At 45.3% G+C, this 12,840-nt stretch overlaps 1 protein-coding gene across 2 annotated transcripts in view; it reads left to right on the plus strand.

The window, feature by feature from the left end:
- The window catches only part of ERCC3 (ERCC excision repair 3, TFIIH core complex helicase subunit), a 37,497-nt gene extending 33,613 nt beyond the window's left edge, over nt 1–3,884 (plus strand). For both annotated transcript variants that reach the window (XM_082841704.1, XM_082841703.1), the window contains exons 14-15: nt 1,677–1,829; nt 3,401–3,884. In XM_082841704.1, coding sequence (XP_082697830.1) covers nt 1,677–1,829; nt 3,401–3,532 — 285 coding nt within the window. In that variant the 3' untranslated portion in view covers nt 3,533–3,884. The remainder of the gene's footprint in view (nt 1–1,676; nt 1,830–3,400) is intronic.
- The last annotated feature ends 8,956 nt before the right edge of the window (nt 3,885–12,840 follow it).

Here is a 12,840-nt window from a genome sequence, read left to right on the forward strand (position 1 = left end):
ATCTGGTATTTTAATAGTTTGGGAAATTCTAAAGCTTTGGCGAACTTTCATTGGCTAAGGCATTTGCTTTCTTTCCTGTTGACACAAATACTAAGTTTTTGTTAGGATTTAGTGTCCCAAAGGGTTTTTACTTGTGGTAGTGGGTGGAGGGTGCTGGAAGCAGGGGATTAAAAGGATATCTTAGAACATATAAGTTCCCAGGTTCTTGATTTGTGAAAGACTGTAGGCTGCCTTTTCAGATACTTTAGATTGTATCTTTTTCAAATTGGTTTAGGGCAGAACTAATTAGGGAACTAATAGAGTTCCCTTTATTAGCTTTAGAAAAGAGGACAGGGTTGTCTGATCCCTCCCCTTTTAGATAGAGGCAGTGACACTTTTCAGACTTCTCATGCTGAACTGTAGTTCAGGACACTTGGGACAGTTTTTCGAAGGATTTTCATTTCGACCTTTTTATCTGTCTGTGTAATGTTCGAGCTGATAATAGCATCCATACCTCCTGATTCCCGGGAGAGTCGTAAGGGTAAGAGAAGCAGCAAATCAGGAAGTGCTCTGGGTTCTTTGATGGGTGAGCTCGACAACATGGTACCTAAGCATATGGTTGTCTGTGTTGGTTGGAGCTGCCTTTGCCTTCCTCACCTCCAGGGCTGCCTGCTGAGAGCAGCCAGGTTAGGGTTCCCAGAATCTGGACCCTGGTGATCAGGCCATGGCAGAAGTGTCCTGTATCTGTACTCCAGATCTGTGGCCACCTGAAGGGTGCAGCCAGATACTTCTAGGAATTTTCTTTTAATTAAAATTATGAGAAGAATGAGAGAGAGAGAGAGGAAAAGAAGTTCCCTTTCTGACTCAGTGGTCCCCAACCTTTTTGGCGCCAGGGACTGGTTTCATGGAAGACTATTTTTCCACAGACCGGTTGGGAGAGGGGGTAATGTGAGCGATGGGGCCGGGGTGAGGGGAGTGGTCCAGGCGGTAATGCGAGCCGTGGGGAGCGTCAGATGAAGCTTTGCTAGCTCTCCCGCCGCTCGCCTGCTGCTGTGTGGCCCGGTTCCTGACAGGCCACAGACCAGTACTGGTCCTCAGCCCGGGGGTTGGGGACCCTGCTGTACGTAATCAATCCAAGCTTTCTGCAGGGATAGGTAGGCCTTGTAGTAAGTTATCTCCAAAGAAATGAAAACCAAATCTCCACCATGCTTTTATCTTTCTCTTTTGGAAAAAAAATCTTATAAATCCATTCTTAATATCCTATCATTTGTAAGTGTCCCTCCTGCTGGAAGCCCTGGGTGCCAAGCCCGGAGGTTGAAGGCCTTCCTGAAGGGCAGCCGGCTGTGCCTTTTGGTTTTTGGTCCTTTGTTTACCTGGTGCAAGGTGGGAAAACTACCAGAATGGTTGTTTTAAGATTGCCGAGATCCCTGTTGATCTTCTGTAAGTGATCATTTAGCTGCCATGTGTGGGGAGCAGAGTTTTCTAGAATTTCCTGAACCTCTCCTGCCTTGCAGTCATTAGCTAAGCTCCTTGTTGACAGTGGCTCTGAGGCTGATCTCTGCACTGCCTAAGAGGAGCTCTCCGTTATTATCCACCTGCTCTGCTGGGCCTGAGGGGGGAAGTGACCAGACCAGGTGAGCCTAGGAGAAGGCAGGATCGGGTCCAGGGAGAGAAAACAAGAGGGTTCTGCGCTGCAGGTGATCACAAAGCTTGCCAACATGGAGGAGGAGGAGTTGGCATTTTCAACAAAAGAGGAGCAACAGCAACTCTTACAGAAGGTCCTGGCAGCCTCTGACCTGGATGCTGAGGAGGAGGTGGTGGCGGGAGAACTTGGCTCCAAATCCAGCCAGGTGAGTGAGTGGGTGAGGCTCCACATGTCAGTTCTCCCGAAGGACAGCATCTTAGACACACACACGCCTGCACAGTCCTTTGTGTCTATGTGCCTGTGTGATTTTCTTAAGAACTTGGAGACTGTAGAGAAGAGAATAATCGAAAACACCCCTGCTAACTGTGCTGTGCGTCTGTCTTGTTTTATGTGTCTGAGCCCACGGGGGGGTGTGGTTGGTCTCCTGCTCTGTTCACATAGCAGTCTGGCGTAAGTATTTGTTAGTATTTGGATGTGGGAGCCCAGGCTCTGCCTAGGGTGGCTACTGGAAGGAGCGTGACAGACCTGGGGCTGCCTTTTTGGCCTTGGGCGCATCACCTTATCCCTGGCTTCCTCCTCAGTAATGAAACTGAGCCTTCCAGGCTGTAAAATGGGTCTGAGAATCAACTCATATTATAGTTTCCATACATTCTTCGAAAAATTTAGAGTTCTCTGAAAATGTGCAACTTTTCAGTTATTCTGCACATACTTCTTGAGGGCCTGCTATGTGCCAGGCAAATATAATACGGTATAACTAATGAAAGTATCATTATGAGGAATTCTTATTATCAGGCCCTTCCAAGGAGAGAAGTACCGTTTCATCAGGTGCTTTTGAAACTAAGTTGGTGTTAGAGCTGGAAAGTGAGTGATGACTGGAACAAGGGAAGAAGGAAGCAGTGTCACCAGGGAGGTGCTGCCCTCCCTGCAGCCTGAGACCTTTCTGTCCCCAGACCTGGGGGTTGGGGGCTGGGCCACCTCCTGGGCACTCTCCATGGGAGCCCAGGGAAACTTCCTGTTTCTGTGTCTGAAGGTGGTGTCTAGTCAATTCCACCTCACAGTGGGTCACCCAAGGTGAGGCTGTGCAAGGCGTGGCTTCAGTGCCTGTCTGCATACTTTGCTTGGAATCTGGTCCGAGTGATGTCCCAGGCTCGGGATCAGACCCTTGACTTGTGTGATTTCTGTTCACACCACACATGTCAAGCAGATGTGGTTATCCCCATTTTACAGATGAGTTCATTGAGGTGCAGACATTCAGTATTTTCCCAAGGCCACCCAGTGAGACACAGAGCCAAGATTCAGGCCCAGGGCTAGAAAGGATTTCCAGTTGATTCAAAGCCTTATGGTAGGGTCTCAGGAGATTTTGAGGGACTCCTGCCCTCACTGTTAAAATTCTGTTTATAAATTGTCATTAAGAGAGGCAGGGTGGTGTATGGCTAGGTACAGGGAATCTGAAGCTGACTGCCTGGGTTCAAGTCCCATCTGTTTAAGAGTTGTGTGATCTTGGACAAATACTTCATTTCTCTGTGCCTGTTTCCTCTTCTGTAAGATGGAGATTATAATGGTTGTGAGGATTAGATGAGGTAAGATACGTAAATAAGTTTAAGCTGCTTAGAACAATGCCTGAGACATACTAAGTGGTCAGTAAATGTTATGTAAAAACAATAAAATCTATGAAACTTTTATAGGTTTTATAAATTTGTCTTATTATGATTATAAATGTTATAGGAGGAGGGTGTTTTGCTTTGTAAACTAATGGTGGGCCGGGTCGCCCTGCAGGTGTCTCGGCGCTTCGGCACGATGAGCTCTATGTCTGGGGCCGATGACACGGTGTACATGGAGTACCACTCGTCACGGAGCAAGGCTTCCACTAAGCACGTGCACCCACTTTTCAAGCGCTTCAGGAAATGACGCCCATAGGGTCACGTAGGTGAAACTTGGGTGCCTAGCGCCAGCATTGGAAAGGGATTTTAAACATAGCATTTTCTTTCCACATCCGCGTTCTTTCCAATAGCATCGGCCAAACCAATGTAGATTCAATATCTGTTGACTGTGTTGAAGAAGATGCATCAAGAGCTTGATTCTGTCTTCCTGGGCATTCCAGGGTTTGAAAGTGGGAGTGGGGGGACTCTATTTTTTGTTTTTTTCAGACTGCTTTTTAAACTGGTTGGGGAGTAGTCATTCCTGTACATAAAATTTTGTAATATTTAGGTGTATTTATCTTACTGTTCTCCTGAATAAACAGCACTGGGATGTTTAACCACTCTTCATCGTACGCCTTGTTCTTACACCTTGTCACAGGCATGGGCTATGTCTAGATGACAAGCCTCCATCAGGGCTCCACTTGGTGGCAGGCCCAGAGGAATTAGACGGGGCCCATCCACAGGGAGCACTGCAGAGACGAGAAGCCTTGCCCGTTAGTGCGCAGCGTTGACAGGGGACGCTGCTCCAGAGCAACGGAGGAGCTTGAGCAGTCTGCAGTGCTGCCCGGCCCCTCCCTGTGCAGCTCAGGTGGGTTCCATGGGAGGCACCACCGCTGTAGGTCGTCTAGGTCACCCGAAGGCCATCACCTTCGCAGGGAGCCACAGCGCACGCAGCTTCTGATGGTTGATCTTCCCTGAGAGAATCAGCTCTTATTTCTACCCCCCCCCCGATACATTGTTGATGTGGCTGGGAGGCTGGATTCCTCTTCTGATAGCAGTTTAGTGCCCTTGGATCTTTAACGGCTGGTCCGTCTATTCTGAAAGATGTCTCTGGGCTTTTCTTCTCTGTTCCTGGTATGAAAGAAAAGGTGTTCAGGAAAAGATACACGAGGCAGGATTGGTCCATAGAAGACAGGCAGGCACGCACAGGCATAGGTCATGAAGAAGAATGTGTTATTTTGAGGAGGCTTGTTCTAGGAGGCGGCAGCCCCGCGCCTGGGGAGTGTTGGAAGCCTGTGCTAACTAAGGCCGCTCGACTTGGAGTCCTCCCCACCCCTGCCACGCGGCAGCAGTGATCCCAGCTGTCATCGCCCACTCGAGGAGAAGACCACATTCATTCTGGCAAGAGTGCTTTGGAGCAAAAGCCGCCTTCCCTGAATTGCACTTCACTGAGCTGACCTTTTGGGGACAAACGCACTCTCACAGTCTGCCCAGCAGTTGGTGCTGACCCGTGGAGAGCCGCTGTGTCCACGCAAGCCCTGGAAATGGCCCCCAGCAGCCAGACCTGAGGCCTGTGCTCAGGCACATCCGTGCTAAGGCCACTCGCCCCAGTGGGTGGCACCCAAATGTCACAGACGGGATTATAACCAGTATTATTTCCAGGTTCTCACATCCTGTCATGCTTGAGATACTCAAGCAATGCCAGGCACTTAGTGTATCTCCTTGTTGCTCACTGTTTCCTTGTTCTCTAACATGTCTACAGATAACGTTGAATTTTACCCAGGCCCTGTGATCCTGGAAAACTGGGACTTTCAAAGAACCACACACCCGCCCGTGCCCCCACCCCTCGCCATCTTTTGTGTTCCGGAAAACAGCTTACCACAAAGAACCACCTTTCCCCATGTCTGAGATAAGGCTCATGGGTGCCCTCCTTGTCTACCAGTGACAAGGCCAGACACAGACCTTCCAGATTCCCACTCTTTGCTTCGAATGATTAGCTGAAGCGCTTGTCCCCGCTGATCAAATTGGAACAAAATGCTTGTTAACCAAACCTTGGTTAAGATTCTCTCCTTTCTGCAGGCCCCTGACTTTTGGCCCACGCTCAGCCTACAGCCCCTCCTGAGTCCAGTGGGACTCAGGGTAAAACACTGTCTGATCTGCCATCTGCCATTGCCACTCCCATTCGTCCCACTTCCTTAGCCCCTCCTGTGTTTCCGCCTCCCTATAAAAGAAAAACTTTTTTGCTTAACTCTTGAGATGCTTGCTGATCATATGGTCAGTGTGTTCTCCCTGTTGTGACAGCTGCCCTCCCCTTTTTCTAAAGCAGTCCTTTCAAATAAAGTCTCTCCTTGCCAAGTCGGGATTAGTTTTTTATTTGACACCATGTAGCAAATTCTTATTTATTCTCTAAAAGTAAGTTGAGATGTATCATCTCCAGGAAACCTAACTCCTGCGCCTACCCCTAAAAGTGTTTCCTGTACTGTGCTATGTCCTTTATGCTGTGCTTTTTTTTTTTTTTTTCATTTTTGGTGTTTACATTTTTGTATCCTGTTGGTTTGAGTTCTATCTGTACCCCAATATCTGGCATATAGTAGGTATCCAGTGACTATTGAATTGGACTCTTTTCAAAGTTTATGGACTTAAAATAAAAGGAACACAATAACCCTGCCTGCTTACACCTTGAGGGAAGTTGTGAGGGAACCTCTCACTGGTAACCATCTATCCTGTTATCCCTTCCTGCTGCCTTTTCCCTGAACCAGCCCTCATACCCCATAGCAGATGGAATTTATAGGACAGAATACCAAATAGGAGAGCTGCACAAAGAGATTTGCTGAGGGGCCCTGAGTCTTCCACTGAGCACTCACTGTTCTGCACATGCATGTAAAGAAGATATCCCAAGGCTGGGGAAGGAACCACATGAAAGGGTCAGGGGGAGCTTATCCAGGGCCTGGACTATTCCTGTTCCCACCAGCCAGACTGAAAATCCTCAACTCACGGGGCATCTGGTAGAGTGTTTAGCAAGGTTTTGCTTCACTATTGTGGAAAGTTAGACCTAAACTAATGCTGCATGGGTCCTAAAAAAGTTTGAAGGCAAGACCCGAAAGGATCCAATTATTTCCAAGTAACTTACTACAATCCAGGACAAAGCTAACTATTACAGCACAAAAATATCTAGCAACCAATAAGGTAAAACTTGCACTGTCTGACATCCAATCAGAAATTACCAGGCAAGCAAAGAGCCAGGAAAATATAACTCATGATGAAAAGACTTGTTTCCATACTCTCTCTGACATTTCTTATTTGCTTGCTCTGACAAAGTAAGCTGCCCAGTGGCGAGGCCCACATGGCAAGGAATGGAGGGAGCCTCAGTCCAATGGCCCACGGTGGACTGAATCCTGCCAGTACTCACAGGAGTGAGCTTGGAAACTGTTCCTCTCTTGGTTGAGCCTACAACCAATGACTACATTGGTTAGATGACTACAGCCCTAACCTACCTCTTGATTGTATCCTGTGAGAGACGTGAACCAGAGGACACAGCTAAGGTCCTGGATTCCTGATGCGCAGAAACTGTGAGATAATAAGTGTTGTCATTTTAAGCCACAAAATTTTAAATTAAAAAAAATTTTAAATTAAAAAATGTCTTATTATCTACATCTCTCTTTTTTTTTTTTTTTTTTGCGGTATGCGGGCCTCTCACTGTTGCGGCCTCTCCCATTGCGGAGCACAGGCTCCAGATGTGCAGGCTCAGCGGCCATGGCTCACAGGCCCAGCCGCTCCACGGCATGTGGGATCTTCCCGGACCGGGGCACGAACCCGTGTCCCCTGCATCGGCAGGCGGACTCTCAACCACTGCGCCACCAGGGAAGCCCCTACATCTCTTTTTTAAGAAAGAAAATTGATTGCTAAGTTCTGGAGATGGATCGTGGTCACGGTTGCCCATGATTACAAAGCAATAGATAACTAATATAGATTTTGGTACCAAGCGTGGGATGATGTTGTAACAAATACTCAAAAATGTGGCAGTGGCTTTGGAGCTAAGAAGTGGGGAGAGGCTGGATTTTGAGGAACATGTTAGAGAATGCCTAAATTACCTTCAACAGACTATTAGTGGAAATCTGGACTTTGAGAACACTGCCAGTGAGTGCTTAAAAGGAAGTGAAGAAGCTGCTATTGGAAACTGGAGGAAGGGGGATCTCTATTACACAGTGGCCAAAAATTGAGTGGCACTGTCATCTGCAGTTATATGGAAAGCAGAATGTGTCCAATGAACTTTGTGGTCTAGATTTGCAAGATTTGCTAAGATTTGCAAGCAGAATGTTCAAGTAGCCACCTGATTCCTTCTTGCTGCTTAAATAGTAAAATGTGAAAGGAGAGAGAAAAAGTGAGGGCAGAACTGTTTTTAAAAAGGAGCCAGAGAGGACACTTTTTGTGCAGGGAAACACAGATAAAGATGGCAGACTATGCTCTGTGACCACAGTGGAATTAGATTTAAAATCAGTAAAAGAAAGATCTGTCGGAAACCCCCAAATATTTGATGAGATTTCTTATTAAAAACTATGCAATCAAGAAGACTATTGAGGGCTTCCCTGGTGGCACAGTGATTGAGAATCTGCCTGCCAATGCAGGGGACACAGGTTCGAGCCCTGGTCTGGGAAGATCCCACATGCCGCGGAGCAACTGGGCCCGTGAGCCACAGCTACTGAGCCTGTGCGTCTGGAGCCTGTGGTCCGCAACAAGAGAGGCCGCGACAGTGAGAGGCCCACGCACCACGATGAAGAGTGGCCCCCGCTCGCTCCAACTAGAGAAAGCCCTCGCACAGAAATGAAGATCCAACACAGCCAAAAAAATAAATAAATTTATTAAAAAAAAAACTTATCGAGAAATATCTTTAAGTATTGAAAGAAAAAAAACAACAACTTAGAATTCTATACCCAGCGAAAAGATCTTTCAAAAATAAAAGTGAAATTCTTCAGATACAGGAGTGCTGAAAGAATTCATTACTAGCAGACGGGCACTAAAGGTCATGTTAAAGGAAGTCCTTTGAGGAAGGGAATATAATGCTAGTTAGAAATTTGTATCTACACAAAGGATTGAAGACCACTACAAACTACCTTGATAAATATAAAAGGTTTTCTATTATTTACATTTTTTTAAAGGAGAACTGATCTCTAACTTCTGGAGATAGATAGTGGTCATAGTTGCACAACAGTGTGAATGTACTTAATGCCACTGAATTGTGCACTTAAAAGTGGTTAAAATGGTAAATTTTATGTTTATGTTTATATGTTTATATGTTTATGTTTATGTTTATGTTTATGTTTATGTTTATGTTTATATGTTTATGTTTATGTTTATGTTTATGTTTATGTTTATGTTTATGTTTATGTTTATGTTTATATGTTTATATGTTTATGTTTATGTTTATGTTTATGTTTATATTTTACCACAATAAAAATATAAAGATAACTGTTTAGAACAAAGGAAATGCATTGTGGAGTTTATAACATGTAAAAGTAAAATGTATAACAACAATAGTACAAAAGCCAAGAGGGTAGAAGTTGATGTGTACTGTTGTAAGGTTCTTGTGTTATACATAAAGTGGTATAACATTACTTCAAAGTCGCCTGCGGTACTGAAGCAACCACTAAAATAACATAAAGAATTATGGTTAATAAACCAATGTAGGAGATAAAATGAAGTCATAAAAAATACTCAATTCTAAAGAAGTCAGAAAAAGAGGAAGAAGGAAATAAGGAGCAGATGGGATAAGTAGAGAATAAATAGGAAATGGTGTAAACGCCCTCAATTAAAAATCAGAAATTGTCAGATTTTTTAAAGAAGAACAAAATTATGCTGCCTACAAGATTTAATATTAGGATGCAAATAGGTTTAAAGAATGGAACAATATATACTATGCTAACGTGAAGCAAACGAAAGCTGGAGTAGCTATATTAATATTGGGCCAAGTGGATTTCAGAGCAAAGAATATTACCAGGATCATTTTATAAAGAGGAGCTAATAATTCTAAACATTTATGTCCCTGATTACAGCTTAAAAATACTTGAAGCAAAAACTGATACACCTGAAAGAAGAAATAGAAAAATTCACATATCAGAGATTTTAATGCCTTTTTCTCAATAATTGATAGAATAAATAGACCAAAAATCAGTAAAGATACAGAAGACTTAAACAACACTGTTAACCAACTTCACCTGACTGACATTTATAAAACACCACCCAGTAACCGCAGAATACACATTCCTTTCAAGTTCGTACAGATCATTTACCAAGATTCAATTCTGGGCCGTACAACCAGTCCCAATAAATTTAAAAGGATTCAAGTCACACAAGCTCTGTTCTTTGACCACAGTGGAAATAAATTAAAAATCGGTAAAAGATCTGTAGGAAACACCCAAATATTTGAAAACTAAGTAACACAATTCTAAATTAAAAAAAAAAAAAAATCAAAGAGAAATTACTATTTTTGAATTGAGTGAAAATGAAAACTACATTTTTTATATATATATATATATAAAAATTATTTATTTCTGGCTGTGTTGGGTATTCGTTGCTGCACATGGGCCTTCTCTAGTTGCTGTGAGCAGGGGCTACTCTTCGTTGTGGTGTGTGTGCTTCTTATTGCGGTGGCTTCTCGTTGCAGAGCACAGGCTCTAGGCACACGGGCTTCAGTAGTTGTAGCACACGGGCTCCATAGTTGTGGCTTGTGGGCTCTAGAGTGCAAGCTCAGTAGTTGTGGCGCATGGGCTTAGTTGCTGTACGGCATGTGGGATCTTCCCGGACCAGGGATCGAACCCGTGACCCCCGCATTGGCAGGTGGATTCTTAACCTCTGTGCCACCAGGGAAGTCTGAAAACTATTGATTTTGTTTATAATTTTCTGTATATTATGTTTTGACATCTTAAAAACTGTTCTGGTTGGGGAGAGATACCCCTTGCTGAGACTAGCCTATTCTGTTTTTTGTTTTTTTTAAATTGAAGTATAGCTAATTTACAATGCTCTGTTAGTTTCTGGTATACAGCAAAGTGATTCAGTTACATATACATTTTTCCATATTCTTTTCCATTATGGTTTATTACAGGATGTTGAGTATAGTTCCCTGTGCTATATAATAGGACCCGTGTTTATCCATTCTATATATACTAGTTTGCATCTGCTAACCCCAAACTCCCAATCCATCCCTCCCCTTTCCCTGTTGGTAACCACAAGTCTGTTCTCTATGTTTATGAGTGTTTCTGTTTCATAGGTAAGTTCATTTGTGTCATAGTTTAGATTCCACATATAACTGATGTCATATGGTATTTGTCTTTCTCCTTCTGTACTTCACTTAGTATGATAATCTCTAGGTCCATCCATATGGCATTATTTCATTCTTTTTTGTGGCTGAGTAGTATTCCACTGTGTGTGTGTGTGTGTGTGTGTGTGTACCACATCTTCCTTATCCATTCATCTGTTGATGGACATTTAGGTTGCTTCCATGTCTTGGCTACTGTAAATAGTGAGCCTAGCCAATTCTTGAGACAGCAAAGGGCACAGCCAGGAGCATGTCTTTGATTTACAGACTAAACAGTCCAGAGCCATATCTCCTCTATCTGGCCCATACACCCCAGGAGGCAATATACTCTGTCTTAATCATCCCAGGGCCAGGTACCAGGCAACTAGGGACCACCCTTACAGTGTAGAGCCAGCTGAAATTATTCAAACTAGAGCGTTCTAAACTGTTCATTCTGCCCTGCCTTGCCTGTCCCACAGAAACTCCAATAAAGATTCTAGCTTCGGCTTTTCCCTTGCTCCTGCTTTCTGCGTGCTGACCACTCTGAGGCTTTCCCATGTGGCCCTACGTGGAACGGTATGCTGTGCATCCAATTTTAGGACCTGGGAGCATAATAAATTTGTTTTCCTGAGCCTCTCATGTGTCACCTCTTGTGGCTACGCCTGTCAATCACATAAAAGAAAACAGAACAAAAAACAACATACTGGAGAGGGACCTTCAAGATGGAGGAGGAGTAAGACGTGGAGATCACCTTCCTCCTCACAAGTACATCAAAAATATATCTACAAGTGGAACAACTCCTACAGAACACCTACCAAACGCTGGCAGAAGACCTCAGACTTCCCAAAAGGCAAGAAACTCCCCACGTACCTGGGTAGGGCAAAAGAAACAAGAAAAAACAGACAAAAGAATAGGGACGGGACCTGCACCTCTGGGAGGGAGCTGTGAAGGAGGAAAGGTTTCCACACACTAGGAAGCCCCTTTGCGGCGGAGACTGTGGGTGGCGGAGAGGGGAAGCTTTGGAGCCATGGAGTAGAGCGCAGCAATAGGGGTGCAGGGGGCAAAGCGGAGAGATTCCTGCACAGAGGAACGGTGCCGACCAGCACTCACCAGCCTGAGAGGCTTGTCTTCTCCCCCGCCGGGGCGGGCGGGGCTGGGAGCTGAGGCTTGGGCTTCGGTCAGAGCGCAGGGAGAGGACTGGGGTTGGCGGCGTGAACACAGCCTGAAGGGGCTAGTGTGGCACAGCTAGCCGGCAGGGAGTCTGGGGAAAAGTCTGGACCTGCCGAAGAGACAAGAGACCATCGTTTCACGGTGCGCGAGGAGAGGGGATTCAGAGCACCACCTAAATGAGCTCCAGAGACGAGTGCGAGCCGCGGCTATTGGCTTGGACCCCAGAGACGGGCATGAAACGCTAAGGCTGCTGCTGCAGCCACCAAGAAGCCTGTGTACAAGTACAGGTCACATCCACACCTCCCCTCACGGGAGCCTGTGCAGCCCGCCACTGCCAGGGTCCCATGATCCAGGGACAACTTCACCGGGAGAACACATGGCACGCCTCAGACTGTTGCAACATCATGCTGGCTTCTGCCACTGCAAGCTTGCCCCTCATTCTCCCTCCCCCCAGCCTGAGTGAGTGAGAGCCCCCTAATCAGCCGCTGCTTCCACTCCCTTCTATCTGGGTGGGAACAGATGCCTGAGGGTGACCTATACGCAGAGGCGGGTCCAAATCCAAAGCTGAACCCTGGGAGCTGTGCGAACAAAGAAGAGAAAGGGAAATTTCTCCATGCAGCCACAGGAGTAGCGGATTAAATCCCCACAGTCAACTTGATGTACCCTGCATCTGTGGAATACCTGAATGGACAAAAAATCATCCCAAAATTGGGGCAGTGGACTTTAGGAGCAACTGTAGACTTGGAGTTTGCTGTCTGTAACTGATTTGTTTCTGATATATATGTTTACCTTAGTTTAGTTTTTAGCGCTTGTTATCATTGGTGGATTTGTTTATTGGTTTGGTTACTCTCTTCATTTTTTAAAAAAATTATTATTTTTTTATGTTAATAATTTATTATTATTATTTTTTCCTCCCTTTTCTTCTGAGCCATGTGGCTGACAGGGTCTTGGTGCTCCCGCCTGGTGTCAGACTTGAGTCTCTTAGGTGGGAGAGCCGAGTTCAGGACATTGGACCACCAGAGACCTCCCAGCCCCACATAATATCAATTGGTGAGAGCTCTCCCAGAGATCTCTGTCTCAGTGCTAAGACCCAGCTCCACCCAATGGCCAGCAAG

The sequence above is a fragment of the Leucopleurus acutus genome, assembly GCF_964270905.1.
Source record: "Leucopleurus acutus genome assembly, chromosome: 6".
Lineage (NCBI taxonomy): Eukaryota > Metazoa > Chordata > Mammalia > Artiodactyla > Delphinidae > Leucopleurus > Leucopleurus acutus.